Raw genomic sequence first — 21557 nt, 5'->3', positions numbered from 1 at the left:
AAAAAAAACATATTAGGCCAAAAAGTTACTCTTTTATTACTGTTTATTTAGTAAAGATATATATAGATAGATAGATAGGGTTAATTTCATTTCAGAACTCAAAAAAAGTTAATTTTAGGAACTCTTAAAAACTAAATATTTTTTTTTATTTTTATATAGTAACATTATTTGAGATTAGCTTTATCATATTTGAATATTTGATATATAAATTTTTGATTTACATATATAAATTACAAGTTTACATATGTGTAAAAATTATGTAATAACAATCTTACATATGTGTAAAAGAAAATTATATATGTGTAAAAATTAATTTGTATAATTGTAATCATAAATATAAATATAAAAAGTGATAGAACTACATTCAAATAATATTAGCATACAAATATTTTTATAAAAAACGTTAGTTATTAACAGTTCTTCCTTAGAGTTCTTAAATAATGTAAGAGTTCTGTAATCATACATTCATACTCATCCTAGATATAAAAGTATAGATATAGATGCTTGTGTATATAAAATAAAATAAAATAAAAATGCACAATATGAATTCGAGTTTTGTATCGAAAATCACAAATTTGTATTCGAATACAAATTTTCGAATCGAATTCGAATATTCAAAAGCCGAATTCGATTCGAATCTAATTTCGAGTTTTTCGAGTCCGATTCAAATATTTATTACATAGCTAAAGTTCTCTCCTAATTCATATGCATAGCTACTAGATCTGCAACTTGAATTCATAAACACAAAGAACTAAAACAAATTGGTGAGCAACAATTACGTGTTCAAATGTTATTAACACTAGGTCACTAGCAATCATATATTCAATATATTATAAAATTAGGTTTAAATTAAATACCTGTATTAATTAGTATTCGCACAGGAGGCGGATCGGGAGGATGAAACAACTGGTGCAGTTGCAGGTTACCGATAAGGTCTCAACAACTGCAGAGAGCATAAATGGAGAACAAATTACAAATTAATAATACGTGATGAAACGTAAAATCAACGGCCAACCGTTAACCGGAGTTGAAATGAAAGATTTGTTAGAAAGCAGCAGCCGACTAGCTATTGGTGTGTGGTTGCGGTTGTTGGCTAAATATATTAACAATTTTTATTATTATTATTATTATTATTATTATTAAGTAAGGGGGGAGGGGTGATGGATGTGGTGGGATTACTCTTCACACACCCCACCCAATCAAATGGTGTCACATCATTAACTCTAAATTTATCACATGTGATGGTTTTTTATTAGGGGTGGTGGTGTGATGTGATGGTGTGTGATGGTTTTTTTAATAAATACTAAATTAAATAAAAATAAAACAATATTTTACATTAACTAAAAAAATAAAACAAAATTACATTAAACAAAGACAACTAAATTAAAAAAGCCGACAAAAAAAAAACCTACGGCCCTTCCCGACCCCACTTGTCGCATATCTCGCGTTTTCGTTGAAGTCGGAGCCATTTAACGGGTTCATCAAGATGGTCGTGCGGTTGTAGGAGGATTTGTAGATCCGCGTTTTTTTGTTTTTCATTCAAATGGTTGATATACGCCTCCTCACGCTTCATTTTTAAAAGAAGAGCCTCTTTCTTTCGCTCTTTCGTCTCGGCCATTTCCTCCATCTTAGCCGACTTGTATTCGGCGAAGTTTTCGGCCACCGCTTCCTTTCCAAGTCTTGACGGTTCCCCACTTTTCTTGCGATTCGGCCGTGTGGGTGTGGGTATGTCTTCGTCGGGATTGTCTTCGGGTTCTTCTTTCAAGTTCATGTTCGGCATGTTGCATGACAAGCCGCCGGTTGACGTCGTGTAGTCCCCGGACTCGGAAGTTTTTGATCTTTTTGAACAAGATCATTTCTTCCTTGGAGCCGTTGGTCCGTTCAAATCGACCAACGGAATCGGTACCCACTTTGCGTGACGTACCGCAATCTGCCACGCATCCAAGTGGGGAAAATCCTTACATTTGTAAACTGAGACATATTCGCGCAAAGCGTTCGTTATCATAGTCGCCTCTCTTGCTCCGCTTTGTGGAGTTCGGGTCTACAAAACATTTAGAAAAAATATATTTATAACAAATTGTAACAGTAAAGTACTAGATTATAAAATAAATAAACTAAAATAGTTACCTCTTGGACGTAACAAGCGTTAAATTTTGACATTTTTCGATTCAAATCTCCCCACTTGCCAATCATTTGATCCTTGTTTCGTTCGCTTGCGCCGGGAAGTTGCGAGAAATGTTCTTTAATACGTTTCCATAACGTGTCATTTTTTTGTTGGTTTGAGCGTTTTTTTGATTCTGAGCAATGTAAATAAGCCTTGGTCAAGGCGACCTCCTCATCGGGCAACCAACGCCGAACACCTCTTTGATGTGGCTCCTCATCCTCGGATTCATCTTCTTCCAAAGTTTGCACATCGTGACGAAAAGCACTTGCAAATTGATGTATAACATCGTTATTGTCTAGGGGATCGACGGATATTTGAGACGGTTGAGAGCCAAACATTTGAGACGGTTGAGACGGTTGAGGTCCAAAAGTTTGAAAAACATTATTTGGGTAATTTTGGGTAGAAAAAGGGGGATTAAAAGGTCAGTTTTCATACGATTGATTATGGGACAGTTGAATAACGTTGTTGTTGGGAAGGTTGTTGTTGGTTTTGGGACGGTTGAAAAGGTTGGGGATAATAAGGTTGTTGTTCGGGAGGTTGGTTTGTATCGGGTTCGTCTTATAAGTTAAATCTCGTCGGTTCGCCTAGATTTTGTCGAACCTTTGGTCGGGTTTGGGTTTTCTTTGAACCTGACCCACGTTTCTTAGAACCCTCCATTTGATATGTTAAAAATGGTGTGTGTAATAGAAGATTTTGAGTTGGATTTGTGTATGTTTTGAGGATAAATTTATAATGTTTATCGTGTTTGGTTTTAATTTTTTTTTTCCAAGTCCAACAGCTACATTGACCCCCCCCCCAACGGCTATTTCTTCTTGGAAAACACCCCCACCAAGCGTGATGGCCATCACGCAAATTTGATATTTTTGTGTGACCATGGGAGTGGCGGCGGTGTTGCCTACCTCATCACGCGTGACGGGGAGGCCATCACGCACCGCCCCGTCCGCCCTAAGGTTGTTGAGATCGAGATCACTACCATTCAAATTAACCTTTTTTTATCCTTTTTTTAGTTAGGTTTTTATTCGCATGCAGGTTAGTAAACCTCAAGTGTTATCGGTCCCAAGCATTGAGCTGGTAAGTCGATGCGAATTCGGTATGTTTCGGTTACGTGTGTTATTGTACTGGATTTAAAACCGAATATAAAACAAATGAGTATAAAATTTGAGGTGGACTAATAAGGTGACGTAAGTCGGTAAAACTCGAGCGTTGTAAAGATGTAAAGATCGAGCGTTGTAGATCTCGGAACTAAAACAAAAAAAGCACAAAAAATTGATGTTCGGTCGGTTTCCGTTACGATGAGTGAATAAAAGAAACAAAAACAAAGTTTGTGGATCTGTTCGGTGCCGCTAAGTGGCCCACTAGGGCACTTACGGCACCAAACTTTTCATTTGTTATATAGTAGTAATAATATTAATAATTTGTATATGATATTGAAACGAGTGGACCCGAAACACAGAAACAGGTAACTAGCAACTAATATGAATTAGAACAGTTCGGGTTTGAGTCCCAAAGATATGAATACTTTGAAGAGCTTTTTAAAAAGCTCGTGGCTCACTCGATCTTAAGCTCTTTAACTTTAAAATCGAGCTTGACCCTAGATAAGTTGCCTCGTTTAACTTCAAACTCGAAACCACCTTGGCTCGACTCGTGAAAAACCCTTTGAGGTTTAAGTTAACAGTTTATCGGATCGGGTTACGGATAAAAGTGATAAGATTATATATTTTATTTAGTTTGTATCGGATATTGAAACTTAATTTTATCGGGTCGGGAAAATTAAGTTTTTATATTTACTTGTATTTTCGTGTTTCATTTTTTAAGTTTATTTAATATTATTTTCCCGCTTGTATTGTATATTTTTCATGGTAATATAAAAAGTTGATTGAAAAATATATAAAACAATTTATAAGGGATCTTGAGACCAAAGCCTTGGGACCATGAACCTTCAATGCTCAAGTAAACATAGATCTATTCACTTTTTAATCATTTTATTCTTGTAAATAATATGTTTTAACTATACGTACGATGTCATATGTATAGTTGTTCTGGTTGATGTTAATAAATCATTCGTATATCTACTTCTTGATCTTCAATCAAGAGCTAGTTGTTCAACGTACTATTTGAAGCCGATTTAAACCGAAAACCAAACCAAAACATTTTACAAAAGAAACAAGAGATAGATTAATTAGAAAACATTGAGTGATATTAAGACTTGAAACCGATTTTAAATACATTATCATACAAATGACATATTTTGAGTGCCCAAATCATGTGCAATCGATTGCGTGTTAAAAGAAAAGATTGCGATCGGGTCATCTAGAAACATAAAAGTATATTTGATGCGTCTGTTTTGAGGGTCCAAATAGATTGTTTTTTTTGTTTTAAATTAGCGGGCCATCATACATATAACACAACTATTTAAAGAGTGAATGGAATTGTTTATTTTATGCTATTATAACTTTTAAAAAAGTTAAAAAAATGTTTTGTATTGTGATTTATTATGAGAGACGAGTTAATAAATCACATTACGTGACTTATTAACTTTTAGGAAAAAGTTATAAGTGGGTAAATTAAGGAATCCCAAACACCCTCTTAATCAGCCCACGATATATTGTAAGCCCACGATACATTGTAACCAAAGTGACACTTCTTAATATAGTAGTACAATAATATTTAATAAGTGGTTTACATGACACGGAGTATCTAACATATGATTACATAACCATTTTAATACATGTGAACGACACATAATGATACGTTTAACGACACTGGATATAAGAGGTTTAATAACATGAAAGACAACACATTCCATACAATTATTGACACAAATCACTTACTAGTGTCATTTTGAAAAGTGAATTTTAAACATGCCATATCGACATGTTATTATGTTAACACAATCGATACAATTAGTTAAATATGTGATTCCACTTCACTTGTTTAGACATGTTTTTAATCATATCATCAAAACATTTATTTAAAACTAATTAAAATATTTTAAATTGCTAAAACAAAAATGAAACTACGAGGCTTAAGTACCAAGCAATGGAAACATCACGTGACAAACACGTGTCACAACAACCTATATATATATATATACAAGTATTTTCATGCAAAAAACGAACGAGGAGCCAAATATTCAAGGGCGTCCACCTGCATTAATATAACACATTGTCCGTAATAATCTCTCTTTCACGGTTTCCATTCGTCTCAGAAAATCATCCTCATCTCTCCGATTGGGCGGCTCGTTTCCTCCCCGCCGGTACCATTCAATCCCTAATTATGCATTGTTACTTTTTTATCACATTGATGTTTTGATACGTTGAACACGTTGAATTGAACATGCATTACGTAGATTTCGAATAATATGATAATTTGCATTACCCACCACCCTAACCCACCACCTCCATCTCCGCCTCACAGCTCCACCCTAACCCTCCCTTTCCGTCTCCGCCTCTCACCCACCACCGCCACTGCCGTTACCCCTCCCCCCCCCCACCATCTCCACCTCACTGCTCCACCCTTATTTTGCCACCGTCATCATCCATTCTCGGTTTTTGCTTATTTGGTCTTCTAGCATTTCATTTTCTGGGTGATTTGTTTTGAATGACATTAGTTTGGAGGTTTCGCTAGTAATTCCCGTCAGGTGTTTGATTAAATGCCAACACCAAATTTTATTTTAATTTCCTTTGTTTCCAAAAATAAAAAAAAGTTTTAATTTCTTAAGTGATTTATTAGGGCATGTGGTGGAGAGCCCGGTCCTAGCTCGGGCACGGGGATTTGGCGTTGCCCCTTTAAAAATTTTCATGTTTGCAAAGATGGTATCCCGGGATACAAGGGGTACTCTAGGTTACTCATGCATTTTCAGCAGGATCACTTCAATGTAAAGGAAAGGAGAGATCAATTAAAGGAGCGTCTTGCTTCGGACTTGGAACTCTACAATGACGTTGTCGAAACCTTGCGCTTGCTTAAGAACTGGTTATGCGGGGAGTGCATGGCCCTGCATGACTTGAATAGGCCTTGTCTGCATGGAAAAGAAGTTGTTAAATGCACCCCACGTGCAGGAGGCGACTTTGATTTTATTGTCGGGATCCCTCAACCCCGCGATTCGCAGGTGGAACTTGGGAGTGGTCAGTCTGAGACGTTTGTGGTAGATGTCGCTCTCCTTGAGCGCGTCTTCGTCATTCCTATTGCCACTGTCAAGAGTATCCCGCCCGCGTGTCGCATGGATTTTGCCCAGGCTTTGTCAGGGGGCTCCGTAAAGTGGTGGATGCCCCGAGGTCTATTGAGGCTTGGGTTAAACTTTTGTTGTTGCCTCGTTGCACGTTACGTGTTGTCAAACCGGCTACTAGGCAAGAACGAAGGTCCGGTAACAGGAAATCGCTTCAATGTAGCTCCATTATGCGGGCTTTGGCTGTTTGGAAAGATGGTGCAGGTTTAGAAGAGTTGGTGCTACCGCTCCTTGAACTTCCAGTGATGTGGGATTGCCAACATAAAGAAGAGGGAGGGGGCAATATCAAGCAGTGCCTCCGGAAGGTAGCGGACAGCCATTACACAGCGGCGATCAAAGTCCTGTGTTCATCCGGGGTCGCGCCTGCCGGGGGGGATACTTTGAGAGCATTGATTGATAAACAACCTGTGGTGGACCCCCCGACTATGCCCTCCGTCGTGCCATCGGAACTAGCCTTGAAGGTGGACAGTGATTGTGTGTTGGAATGTATTAAAACCTTCCCGAAAGGTACATCTTGTGGGAGGGATGGTTTGCGGGCCCAACATATTTTAGACGCTTTCTGTGGCCAGGGGTCTCCGACCGCCTCCGGGCTCTTAAAGGCCATCACTGATGTTGTCAACTTGTGGCTTGGGGGGCTTTGTCCAAAATTTCTAGCGGAGTTCATTGCTTCGGCACCGTTGACCCCCCTGTTGAAGCCTGACAATGGAATTAGACCCATCGCAGTGGGGGCCATTTGGAGAAGATTGGTGTCGAAAGTCGCTATGAGTAAAATAGGGAAAAAGGTGGCTGCTTATCTAGGGGATTTCTAATTCGGGGTTGGGATCCTTAATGGGGCAGAAGCGGTATTGCATAGTGCTAACAGATTTTTGAGCGCGTTTCATTCTAACGGGTCCCTGGCTATGCTCACTGTTGATTTTTCTAACACCTTCAACGAGGTGGATCGGACGACCCTTCTCAGGGAAGTTAACTGCATATGTCCATCCATCTTCCCATGGGTCCAGTTTTTATATGCCCGCCCCGCCCGTTTATATGTGGGGGATACTCATATCGGGGCTTTTACTGGGGTGCAGCAAGGGGACCCCCTTGGCCCTCTTCTTTTTGCGTTGGTCCTTCATCCGCTCATCCTTAGGGTTCAGTGACCTGTCCCTTGCCCTTCCATGCTTGGTATTTAGACGATGGCACTATTATTGATAAGGCTGAGGAGGTCGCTAGAGCGTTGGGCATTATTCGCTCAGAGGGGGCGTCTCTAGGGCTTAGGCTTAATATTCGAAAAACAGAGGTTTTTTGGCTGTCATGTGATGATTCGGAGAAAGTGTCGGGTTTATTCCCTAGAGAGATTAGCAGGCCTGCGATGGGAGTTAAACTCTTGGGGGAGCGGTTAGTCGGGATGCAGGGTTTATTCGGTCTTTGGCAACTAAAAGAGCTTTGAGGGCGGTTGAACTTATGAAACGCCTGCCGGACCTGAGGGACCCCCAAAGTGAGCTCCTTTTGTTACGCTCGTGCATGGGGGTTGCTAAGTTAGTGTTTGGGCTCCGGACCTGTCAACCTGAACATGTCAAAGAGGCTGTGTCAATCTTTGATGCGGGCCTGCGGGGGGCAATTGAAGATATTGTTGTGTGTGGAGGACCGCATTTTGGGGACCTCCAGTGGAGGTTGGCTTCCTTCCCTATGCGCGGAGGCTTAGGAATTTTCTCGGCTGAGGATGTCTCCGCATATGCATTTGTGCATATGCATTTGTGGCTTCCAGGGCTCAGTCGTGGAAATTGCAAGACCACGTCCTGCGAAACGCTGGTGTTACGGGGGTAGATCCTGACTACTCTTTTGCACTTGGTAATATTGGAACAACTCTCCCGAACCTTGATATAGGCGGTTTTACTGATAAGGAGACCGCCCCCAAGAAACCTCAACAAACCTTGGCGAGTGCTCTTTATGGTAAACACGTACATGATTTGGAGGAGCGATTCGATATGACCCCGAGACAAAAGGCAGTTTTAGCATGTCTCAAGGGGGCTCATGCCCAGGATTTTTTGACTGTTGTGCCCATTGAAGGTCTTGGGCAACGGATGTCGGCAGTTGATTACAGAGCCATCCTTAAATACCGGCTTATGATTCCCCTTTTCCCTCCAGATGAATTATGCCCCATTTGTAAAAAAAGCTTGTTTGGATAGATTCGGTGAGCATGCCCTCCACTGTAAGGAATTGCCGGGATTCAAGTATCGTCATGACTGGGTTAGAGATGTGTTATGGGATGTGCTTAGACGTGCCGGGATCTCAGCCAAGAAAGAGGCACCTGTTAACTTTTTGACTGATCCGCGTGAGGGAAGATCTACCCTGCGTCCTGCGGATGTTCTTGTGTTTGGCTGGGCAGGGGGTAATCATGCGTGTGTTGACCTCACTGGGGTGTCCTCGTTGGTGGGGCTGAGAGACAGTGGCTTCATACCGGGACAGGCGGTTTTGAGAGCGGAGTCTAGGAAGGTTGCTAAGCATGAGACATTGTGTTTGGAGAATCAGCACGTGTTCATTCCATTTGCCTTCGACACTTTTGGATCCCTAGCTCCCGAGGCGGTTCGCTTCTTGGAGCGGGTGCAGAAGGTGGTCCACAGTGACTCGCAGAGCCCGAGGAACCAAGGATTTATATTTAGTAGAATAGGCTTTGCGATTCAAAAGGGGATAGCGGCGCAGCTTGTTGCTCGCTTACCCATTATCCAGATGTAGTTCGGTTTGTGTTATATATAAAAGGATCAATATTTTCTCATTATGGATATGTATAGGAAAAATGTTGTAATGCTGATAATTATTTGCATTAGTTTTGTATAATAATGTTATAATGTTGATCATTGATTCTGTTATTGTTAGTTAGGATTTCTTTTAGTGATATGTTGAATTGAACACGCGTTAAAGACGTTAATCATCAAGAGGTGGTAGATTTAGGATAATAATTATTTGGAATAATTTATGTTGTTTTGTGATCTTGTTTATTTGAATTGTTTTGTATGAATTACGAGCTTGAATGTTTGTTTGTAAGCATGCGCTTGTATGTTTGTTTGTTCGATCTAGAGCTGTAAACGAATCGAACAAGCCTTGTTCATGTTCGTCTGTTAAGCTTTTATTGGACAAGCTAACGGTTCACGAACATCTAACCGACTGGAATTTTTGTTCGTGAATTGTTCATGAATAAAAACAATGTTTTATAAGATTTGGCTAACAGAGAATGGTCAGTGTCAACGGTTCGGTTTAGCTACCAAGTTTGTGTTGGTGTTTTTTTTAACGTTCATATTCATATGTTAATTTACATATAAACTAATCACATAAAACAAACATATATTTGTGTTTTATAGTTAATAATTTTGCTTAAATCAATATGATAAGATTATAGAAGTCATGGAAAAGAATTAAAAACCTTTAATGAACAAACATTAAAAAAACATAAACCGGCACACACGAACTTTCACGAGCACAATTGAACGAACATGACCTCTGTTTGTGTTCGTTCATATAGTTAATCGAACGAAATTACTTGTTCATGTTCGTTCATTTATTAAACAAACAAGCATAAACAGACATATATTTAAATAATTGTCTGACTGATTTATATTTTGATTTTATGAAGGTTGAGATGATTTTGATAGCAAATAGCAGTGGCTTGTAATTCTGCACAACCTTGCTTGTCTCAATGGGATGTTTCCATTCCTCCATGGGTTATTCTTCCATGGGATATCCGTTGCCTGTGTGTGAAGACCCGAGGAAACTCGCTTCTCAAACAGCTTGTCAGTTGTTCTTTTACATAATCACTAAGTCAAGCCATTTTTGGGATGAGTTACAAAACAGCTTATTGACTTATTGGCTTTTTCAAAAAGTCAGGATTTGTGGCGTATAGAAAAAATATTTTTTAAAAACTTATTGGTTTTTGAGAAATCCAATAAGTCAACTCAGTCCCAAACGTGCTCTTAGATTGCTTATTTTCATTCATGGTTAACTTTCGTCGTGCAGTCAGTGTCAGTGAAGTTGAAGCACTTTTTGAGTTATTCAAGAGCATAAGTAGTTCTGTAGTTGATGATGGACTACTTAGCAAGGTGTTTTATCAGTTTATCACGGTCGCTTTTACATTGTTCAGTAGTTCATCACGACATATCGTTGTCTAAATTTTGCATATTGTTTACATATGCAGGATGAATTCCAACTAGCTATGTTCAAGAAAAAAAAGAAACATAATATGTTTGCAAACAGGGTATGATGTTCCTTATAATTACTTTCAGGGTCTTAATAATAACATTTAACATCATTACTTTCCATATTATATAGTCAAGATAAAAGATTTATTATTAAGAAACAGGATCAAATACATTTTATTCTTAACATGAAAACAGTGAGAACCAATTTGTTGTTATCATTAGGTTTATTTTTATAGGTATTTCTAATATTCGATTATTAGACGTTATAAGTATTTGCTGATTTATATTTTGTTTTATTATTAGTTTTTTTTTTCTTTTGCTGTTGCTGGTATTTGCTGTTATTATTTTGTTCTTGATTTTGATTATTTTGTTGTATTTTTTAGGTTTTTTTCTTTTTTATTATAAATCATTGTTTATGTAGACTGGTATTGTAGTTGGTATTGTTTCTTACGTTCTCATTTTTTTATAACTATTTCCTACGTTCTCATGTTAAGATTATGAACCATATTGAATAAATGTATATCATTAATTTTCATGATGCTCAAAGTATTTTTTTTTTCAAATTGTTATGTGCAGATCTTTGCTCTTTTCGACGTTAAACAAAAAGGAGTAATCGATTTTGGTGACTTCGTTAGATCACTCAACGTGTTCCATCCCAAAGCTCCTCTGCAAGATAAAATTAATTGTAAGTTTAAACATTTTTTTATTCTAGACTAGAGTTTCAAAGCAGCATAATGATCTTATTACTTTATGATTTGTTTTAGTTTCGTTCAAGCTTTATGATTTGGACGGAACTGGATTCATTGAGCGACGAGGGGTATGTCTTAAATTTATGTCTTGCAATATCGTTTTACAGTAGTATCTTACTTACATCATTTACATTATTTGCAGGTTAAAGAAATGCTAATAGCACTTTTACACGAGTCTGAACTGAAACTCGCAGACGATGCCATTGAGATTATATTGGACAATGTGAGTGTGTTGTTCTTGCTAGCAATGACAAAATAATATGATATGAGTAGTACCTTATATAAGTACGTTGCGCAGACATTTTTAGAGGCGGATGGAGACCGGGATGGAAAGATAGACAAAGCAGAATGGCAGGCTTTTGTTACCAAAAACCCTTCCTTGTTGAAGATTATGACACTTCCTTATTTAAGGTATGTCGCGAAACTATTCAGGTTAAAATATAAATGTTGAAACTATAAGGGGGTAAATTGTAATTAGTGATGATGTTCGGGTACGGGTCAGCATAGAAACAAATTAATCAGTAACCACGATTAACGAAGAATATTTAGGATATACAATTATACACTAACATAAATATATAAAAAAATGACAAAAATACCTTTGTTGGATTTTTTGAGAGAACTGCGGATATCGTCCCTGTGCTTTGTTCAAATTTGCTATTTCAGTTCAAAAGTTTAAAATTTACTATTTTTGTCCATGAGGTTTCATTTACGTTATAATTTTCGTCCATAAGTTTTCGTTTTCAATGCGATTTTCGTCCCCGTGGTTTATTAAAATCTGTTACTTCAATCCAAAATATAACAAAAAGGACGAAAAATGTAATGAAAATGAAACCTTAGGTACGAAAATGGCAAATTTTAAACTTTTAGACTGAAATGACAAATTTGAACATACAACAGTTCACTCAAAAAAAAACCACAAAAACATCATTATTAACTAATCAAAGAAGGTAGAAAGGCATACACACCTATACTTATATGCCCATATAACTGAACGTTAACCAAAACCAACCATTAAGCAAAACATTAACCGATTAACCATAACCAACAATCAGTTATGAATCTTATGATTAAGCTTATCCCTTAACCGAAGCCATCCCTAGGATGTTCGGGTAACATATTGTTTTGTAAAATGCAGGGATATCACAACCACGTTTCCGAGCTTTGTTTTCAATAGTCAAGTTGAGGAAGAGAGATTGCATCATGACAACAAAAGTTCTAGCTAGTTTTGTTCTTGTCATTATAACTAGTAAATGTGTTGATAGAGGAGGTTTATGGCATGTTTTAAACCCCAAGAAAATAAAAATAAAATGAAAAAAACAAAAAAAGTTGCATCATTTTGTGATAAACAATCAATGGCTACCTTGATTTATAAAGTTGTTGATTGACATTTGCCTCCTCAATGTTCTACTTACTATTTACATTATCGTTATGTTGATAAATGCAATATTGCTAGATAATTATAGTAATTATAGTAAAGTTGTTAATTGCTTATTAGTTATCGACAGTGTTGGAAAAATCCCGACTAGGCATCGACTAAACCTGTTACGCACCGTTTTTCCTATTTCGTATTTTTATTGGGTTTTATTCACTTTGCTTGTAATAAGGACCTCATGGCCTTTTGTTTATTTCTTTGGGTGTGTTTCGTAACTTTGGTATTTGTGGTTATTTAACATGTACGCCGATTTCATTCTGGGATATCACAGAATTGGCTTTTAGCTTCCTATCTCTTAGTATTCTTGTTCCCTACGGTTTTAACCCTAACAAAACCCCGATTGATCGCTAGTCCCACCCCACTGATTAATTTTGGTCTAGTCGGCCAATTAATTGGTCATTGATCAAATTCAACCAAAATCAGGATGAATTGAACTTAGTTGGCTTTTTTCAAACAAGGTTATGGACTTATGACCAAAACCGGCGGTTTTTAGCGAGATTCCGACCAAAATCAGCGGTTTCTAGCGAGATTTCAGCCAATTTTCGGCACAAATGTGTTTGTGTACATATGATACTAGAAATTACATATAAAAGTGTGTGTGTATAAGCTGAAAATTATACATTAAAGTCTAATCAGATTAATCCCGATTAATCGCTAATCCCCACCCCACCGCCCGACTGATGACTAGCGATTTCTACAACACTGGTTATTGGGTACTTGGTTATCTAACATACTGCGTATATTGTTGCATACAATTTTAGTTAGATTCGTTTCGAAAAACTTGCTTATTTATAACATTATTTAGTAGCTGATGCTATAGATACACCACCATACATGCCAATGTTTCATTACTATAAGGCCATGCAGTATACCCTAACCCCGCGGGTGGTTAAAGGGCGTTAAAATGGCTATGCGTTAACGGGTTGAAGGGGGAGAAAGGCTGATGATGTGGGTCCCTCTATGCACAATAATTAATATTAATTTTAAAAAGAGGGGTGTGGTGAAAGTACTTCTGGCTTTGAAAACCGTGAAATGAGCGATGTGGCGCCTATTTGGAGTTAAAAGGTTTAGACGTTGAGAGTATACCATTGGCCTAAGCCTAAAATGCCATGCAGTTTTTTTTTTTTTTTAATTGTAATCTTACATCTTGTTTGACGAAATTTCCGTTCATTGTTAATTCCATAAATGTTTGCTACTTCAAGAATAATGAAATTTAATGTTCGGCCTAGTGATCATGAATTGCGATTATGAATTTGTAAGGTTGTGACGGATTATACGTGTATGGTGTGTTGGTGTGTTGGTAATTCTGGACTGTATTGTTGGTGAAAATATGGAACCTATTCCCCTATTTGAACAAATCCGTCAAGTTGGTTTAGTTTGTTAAACGTAATAGGATTAGTATGAAAATGTTTTGGTCATCAAAGTAAGGTTAGAACTCGGACAAATCGGTCATGAAAAATATTACCAAAACAATAATAATAAAAAAAATAAAAAAAATAAAGAACTATTGTAATGAGTTTTTGAGTCAGTGATCTCTTGCAATAATAATAAAATGTTTATCGATCTGGTGCCTTGACAATGTTCATTAAATGCAACCAAAATCGAAAAAAAAAATCAAGTAATTCGAGCCACAATCTCATATTCAAAGCTGTATTTCACTGGTAAATCAGAATCATACATTGTTCTAAGCACATCAATTTGATCTATACAAATATAGCTTCGTTAAGCTTTACACATTTTAAACATAGGACTCGATTTTGCGATATCATATTAGATACACATACATTGCCTGCAACTTGTTAACATTAGCATACAAAACATCTCAAACCAAACACATTTCACGAAGAATTATACGCAAGCTATGAATACTTTCTCGTCGTTCTCCCTTTCATTAATCTCATCTTCGCATCCACTCGTGCAGACAAACCTATCTCGGTTTCTTGAGTCGCCTTAACCTGTTCTCGCTTCCACATCTTCCTATCCGTCACATCCTTCTTCATATTCTTCATCTCTTGCAAAATATGATGATCCTCCGGATTATAACACCGCTGATACGATATGTGTATCAAATACGGCATGTTACATAATATCGTCACGAAAACCGTCGATAAATAAAATTTATAAGCCGGTCCCAAAACTTCAGGAAGTTGGTGGTCTATATTCCCAGCTGACCATTGAACCGGCATCATCCCGTAGATGTACACGATTAAATACCACACGACGATACTACCCCATATCGTGTGTAACTGCACTCGTGTTAAATAATGTGACACGAGAAATATTTGTACATTAACAACCCATATTATGCTCGTGAACATAGCCGTCCCGATAACATACATATCCGCCGTTTGACCTTCTTTTCGAAAAGATTCGGGGCTGTATATTTTTAAATTTACGAGATATATCACGAAGGACGCGTACACACCGTTTGCTAGCCATCCGATAATTCTATACCAGTCGAAAAACAAGTTTTTCAGTGTTGATATAATGCAGGAAACTGCAGGCAAAACTCTGCACAAATATCTTTTTCCAATACGCCTAACGCGAGAACCGGACACGAAGTGAGGAACAGGTTGTAAAGCAACATGTACCAGTCGTCGTAGTGCATTTGACCCGAAAAGCCCGTTTCCGCTTCGAAGTAGAATAATGTAAGGGCTAAAGTTATGTTTTTGTAAAAAAAGTAACATATCATTTTTGAGATTCTTTTGTAACACCAATGTCCATGTACTATTAATAACCTTTCCAAAAACCGAAACTGCGCGATCGAGAAGTCGCTCGCCATGACCGCTTGCATACCCTCCACCCCGCTGATACCGATCCCGATATCCACTTCTTTAATCATACCCACATCGTTCGCACCGTCACCGATTCCTAACGTCGTTCGCCCGGTCCCTTCTTTAACCAACCGAACCACCAACGCCTTTTGTTTCGGTGACACTCGACAACATATAACCGACGCGCAGTTCACCGCTAAATTCAAAAACTTAAACTTCATATCGTCTTCCAACGCGTACGTTAACGTTTTCCCGTCTATGATCACAGCGAACGCTGCGTGCGGTTCTTTTTTATTCTTTATCGAGTCTAAACCCGTCGTGATTTGCGATGATATGTTTTCCTTTATAACATCTTTTGCAGCCTCTGCTAACATTTCTGCACTTACCACTATGCATATTTGCTTCATACCTTGTCTAAGCAAACTACACGAAAACCCGATATTAATCGCGGTTTCCATTTTATCACCCGTTAAAACCCAAATCTTTAAACCCGCTAACGCTAACCTATCTATGCATTCGGGCACACCGCTTTGCAACTTATCCTCGACCGCGGTCGCACCGACTAAAGTCAAACCTCTTTCCATTACATCAGACAAGTCTTCCATAAGCTCTTCTCTATTTGTCCCACTAGAAATTTGAGCCTTATGAAATTTATCCTGCCACTCCGAGTACTCGCTCTCGGTAAGTTTTTTATACGCGAGCGCCAACGTACGCAGCCCGGCTTCTCCGTAATCATTCAAATTTTTCGTCGTGGATTCCAAATACATTTTCCCGTCATTCGCTAACCGATCAAAAATGATCGTATCCGCACCTTTACAAAACATTAATATCTGACCCGTTTCGTCGCGTAAAATAACCGACATTCGTTTTCTTTTACTAGTAAAGTCTAACAAAGTTAAAATAGTGTATTCCTTTTCAACCGGTTCTTGATCCTTCGAAAGGCGTTCGAGTACCACGATGCTGTTTTGCGTGCGTTTAATAAACTGGAACCCGAAATCCCTTGCGGCGACTAGAAACGCGCCTTCGTCTGGACTCTCGGCTTCGTAAGTCAACTCTCCGGTTTTCTCGTTAACTTCGGGTATTGCAGTGTGACAAACTGCGAGTATCCGAAAGAATAATAATATTACATCTGCATTCGGTTCTTTTGTCCAGTTACCCTTTTGTAACCGGTCGTCTTGAAAGCTAAACCCTTTGATCGCGCCTTTTTTATTATTATTACTATTACCATCATCTGTGATAGTTATGGCTTCCAAAGATGCAGGGTCAGTTAAACTACCATCTGCAGACTCGGCTTCGGATTCAAGTTGTGCATTGATTTGTTTAGCAGCTGCAAGTTCGACTTCACTAAGGCGTTTCCCATACGGACACCCTGCGATTTAGGACTGTCAGTTTTACTCGAAACTCAAAACCTGAACCGAAGTAATACGGGTTGGTTATTGGGTCTGTTTATGGGTTTCGGGTCAATCCGAATAAACTTTTAGTTTTAAAACCAAATCTAGTTTTAGGGATAATAGGCTAAGCCTTAGCCATTAAAAATGTTTTTGTGTTTATGACTAGTAGCAACCGCAATCGAACAACCTGATCACGCCTGATTGAAAAGGAATATGGTTGGAGTTTGCTTTACTCTTCTTTTGAGTAATTTATCTGGTTATGTTTGTTTTTTATTTAGTTATTTTACGTTACAAGCCAAAAAGAATATGTTTATTTGAGTAAACTGTGGTTTTCGTCCATGTGGTTTGTCTAAATCTGCGATTTAAGTCCAATAATTTCAAATTTGCAATTTTCATCCCTGTTGTTTCATTTCACTTGCAATTAAATCCGAATTTCATTAACCCCGTTAAGTCTGGTCGTTAAACCCATCAGCGTGCCACTCACGTGAGAGACAATTTTGTCTTTTTTCTCCTTAAATAAACCCCAGTCCTAATTCGCAAGCCCCTCACGTGAGGGGCTGAGGTGTATTTGAGTAAAAAAGGACAAAACTGCCCCTCATGTGAGGGGCACGCTGATGGGTTTAACGACCAGACTTAACGGTGTTAATGAATTCGGGTTTAATTGCAAGTGAAATGAAACCATAAGAACGAAAATCACAAATTTGAAACTATTGGACTAAAACAACAGATTTGGACAAACCTCAGACTCTGTTCTTTTTATTTTATCATTTTAGTTTCTAATTTTTTTCCAGGATACCGAAACCCGATTAACCCAACCCGAAAAAAACCCGTGAAAGATTTGGGTTGGGTTTTGGGTCAAGATTTAACTTTGAAACTAGAAGAACCTGACCCGAAAACCCAAAACCCAAAAAACAAACCAGAAGAACACCCGTACCTGCGATCGAGCACTTAAGGAAATCCATCTGGTTACAAGTCAAAGTCCCGGTTTTATCCGAAAGAATGGTATCAACCTGGCCCAACTGCTCATTCAAATTCGATGTCCTAGCATTCGCAGGCACGCCCGTCACATCATCATACAACTGCAAGTCATTATTAATAAACCTCGCTTGCAGTATCTTCACCGCTTCTATCGAAACATACAACGATATAGGAACCAAGTAACCATACAACATAAGCGCGGTCACAAGATGCCTCAAACCCGAAATGAGAAAATTATTAATATCAAAGTCTTCCCCGGGCACCTCGGGGATCAAGTACCACCACAAGGGAACCAAGTTCCTAACAAAATAAGCGAAGCCGGAAGCACTAACAATCAATATAAATATCAACAACCCGAATAATAAGTAAATGATCTTATCCATCTGCAGCTCGATTTTACTTCGTTTAGAAGGCGACTGCGTCGTGTTTTGCATGACTTTAGTATCATTCCCAGTGAACACCACAACACCATACACATATTCAGTGTTTCTAAGCTTTGAATCCCTTAACAAAAGCTGAGCCGGATCGAGCGGATAAATGTTGCCATCATACTTCAAATTACCCGTAAACGTGTAAAGGTTTGAGTTCGGGTTTTCGCAACGAATTGTGGGCCGAAAATCTCGGAAATGTGTGGCTTTATCATCATCTACTGGGACTGGGAAGTTGAGGTTTTGAAGGGCTCTTTTGACTTTTAGATTTGTTTCACCATCTAAATTCATGGTTTCTACATATGATATGCCATCTTCATAGCTTGATTGTAGTAATAGTAAATCTGCTGGGAAGAATTCATCTTTTTTGACTTTGACTATGTCGCCGACGCAAACTTCCCGCCATTGTTTTTGTTCGAAATCGCCGCTTGGACTGTGCACCTCGGATTTCTGGCGGTTGGCTGTCATGTCCAGCCATGCAAAAACCGACAGTTTGGTTTTATGTTTTTGTAAAAAACAAATTTAATGGTTTGGTTTGGTTTTGGTTTTACATAAATTAAAAACAAGAAAAACCAAACCGAACGAACCAAATATTTTAGCCCAAATATACAATAGTCAGGTAGTTTTTAGTTAACTATATGATTTACGCCCAAATTCATTATTTGGCCGATATAATTTATTTTTGAGCAAAAAATGTCAAAACCTAAAAAATGAATCTAGTCTAATACAAAAAGAAGCAAAAGCGTCGGTTTGGTTTTATCTTTTTTAAAAAACCGAACTTGATGTTCGGTTTCGGTTTTGCATAAAATAAAAACTGAAAAAACAGGAATGAACCGAATTTATAGATTCTTATTTTAAGTAATTTATAGGAATTTAATAATTAATTAGTTTTTAATTAACTATATGATTTATGCCCAAATTCATTATTTGGCCAATGCAATTAATTTTTTGATCAAAAAGTTTCAAGTTCAAATGTCGAAACCTAAAAAACGAATCTAATCTAATACAAAACGAAGCAAAAGCGTCGGTTTGGTTTTATCTTTTTCTATAAAACCGAACTTTATGTTCGGTTTCGGTTTTGCATAAAATAAAAACTAAAAAAACATAACCGAACCGAATTTATAGATTCTTATTTTAAGTAATTTATAAAAACTTAATAAATAAGTAACTAATATATTTTATTAGCCCACATATATAACTTAATTTATTTTTTTTGAACGGCAAATTTTATAAAAAGGCTAGCGAGGAAACTAGCAAAAAACCCAAGACAAAGCCAACGAAACAAACAAGACTGCCTAAACACCAAAAAAAAAATTATTAACTAACAAAATGATTTACGTTCAAATTCATTATTTTGTCCAGTTAATATTTTTTCGTACCCAAAATTTTCATAGCAAAACTAAAAAGAAAATGAACTTAAACCGAAATATAAAAAACCAAAATCGAACAGTTTTTGAGTATAAAACTAAATTTCGGTTTTGGTTTTTTGTTATGTCTAGCCCAAACCCGACCCAAATTTATAAATATCGACCAAATTTATAAATTTTCATTTTTTATTTTAACTAATTTACAAGAATTATTATAGCTCAAATATATAATGATCAATTAGTTGCTAACAAAATAATTTACGCCTAAATTCTTTATCTGACCAATTTTTTCACACGAATTTTTCAAGCACAAATGGAAAAACTGAAAAAACCAAACCGAAGTGTACCAAAACAGAAAAACCATTTTATAAATTCTTATTTTAAGTAATTTATAAGAATTTAATAAATAACTAATATATTTTAGCCCACATATATAATTTATTAACTAACAAAATGATTTACGTCCAAATTCATTATTTTGTCCGATTAATATTTTTTCGTACCCAAAATTTTCATGGCAAAACTGAACCTAAACCGAAATGTAAAAAACCAAAACCGAACAAGTTTTTGAATGTAAAAACTAAAAAACCGGTTTGGTTTAGTCAATAATAAGTCAAAACCGGTTTATGATCGGTTTCGGTTCGGGTTGAAACCGGTTTTTGACTAGGTTACCATCGGTTTAGGTTCGGGTTTTGACCGGCTTTAGTGATGAAAATTATAAACCGGTTCTAAACATGTTTCCACATACTTGGTTTTAAACCGGTTCGGTTTCGGTTTGATTTTCAAGTCGGTTCGGTTAGCCGGTTTGTTTGACCACCTCTACTAAGAATATATGATAAATTTTAAATTATTGTATAATTTCTTGCAAATTACAAAATTTGTGTTTGGCTATATGCAAAGATTTTTTTCTTGTTTGATGAACATGATATTTGGTTAAGCAATTTTGATTTGAGCTACATTTGGGACCTTGGTAATGTTCTACTTGCACAAGATATGGTTATGAACTTATTATTAATGTGGCCGGTAAAAACACAGCTAGCTATGTTATATTATATACGGTTGGAAAACATGATAAGAATTGATATACGATAAAGTTTAACATATATGATATAGCATGCTAAGCTCAAACTTAAACTCGATAAAGTTAACTTATAGCATACTAAGCTCAAACTCTAATAACTTGAAAAGCAAGGGTTTTAATGTTTGTTTCATCAATACAAATGTATTATCACTCTTTGTTTCAATGTTGTTTTTATCAATACATATGTATTATATCCAAATAAAGATTAAATGAATGAAAATATTCATTTCATCTAATTAAACATCATATGTAACCGATCGAGTTCATGCTTTACGTAACCACCGATCGCTTGTCTTTATAAGCTTTGCACTTCAATCCGAGCGTCTAGTTTTCTACCAGTCTTATTATGGAAGAATATTAGAGATTATTATAAAATATAGTCTTAAGAGTTTGATTAGTATACTCTTACCAAAAATATGAGACACTATTTGATTAATTGTATTTCATTGTATTTATCTGTTACATTACACCCTATGTACTACGGGGGTTTTCATTATTCTACAATTTTGACGCTTCAAGTCTGACTCACCTAGAAACACCATCAAGAAGAAAACCCATCATTGAGAGAAAAGCCAGTTGTGCTAGATTTTAAACATGAGTGAGACCATAAGATCCCAACATCAACCGTTAACTCTGTGTCATTGAACCTGAAGACCAACTATGGAGGGGAATTTCAGAATTTATCAATCGGATTATTGAGAGTCGTATGCGCTTTCAGATTGAAACTATTTGACGGTTCTTCAAATAAATCAACCGGACAATATGGAGTATCTAATTTGAGAGTGAATTTGTG

The 21557-nt window shown here is 37.0% G+C and overlaps 1 protein-coding gene and 1 pseudogene across 1 annotated transcript; one reads left to right on the top strand and one right to left on the bottom strand.

Annotated features, from left to right (window-relative positions):
- Positions 1 to 5295: 5295 nt before the first annotated feature.
- Positions 5296 to 12582, top strand: LOC143570299 (calcineurin B-like protein 9). Its single transcript, XM_077055984.1, has 9 exons — positions 5296 to 5420; positions 10000 to 10156; positions 10380 to 10462; positions 10558 to 10617; positions 11138 to 11246; positions 11326 to 11378; positions 11453 to 11533; positions 11609 to 11721; positions 12449 to 12582. Exons 2-9 carry the CDS (start codon positions 10063 to 10065, stop codon positions 12534 to 12536), a joined length of 681 nt encoding a protein of 226 aa, XP_076912099.1. The 5' UTR covers positions 5296 to 5420; positions 10000 to 10062; the 3' UTR covers positions 12537 to 12582.
- A 2001-nt stretch (positions 12583 to 14583) lies between these two features.
- LOC143570292 (phospholipid-transporting ATPase 6-like) lies at positions 14584 to 18855 on the bottom strand (annotated as a pseudogene).
- Between the last annotated feature and the right edge of the window lie 2702 nt (positions 18856 to 21557).

This window comes from Bidens hawaiensis, unplaced genomic scaffold (assembly GCF_021521415.1).
Source record: "Bidens hawaiensis isolate Kalapana, Puna unplaced genomic scaffold, B.hawaiensis_p1.1 tig00024867_1, whole genome shotgun sequence".
Taxonomy (NCBI): Eukaryota; Viridiplantae; Streptophyta; class Magnoliopsida; order Asterales; family Asteraceae; genus Bidens; species Bidens hawaiensis.
This window is presented reverse-complemented; position numbering and strand designations above follow the sequence as displayed.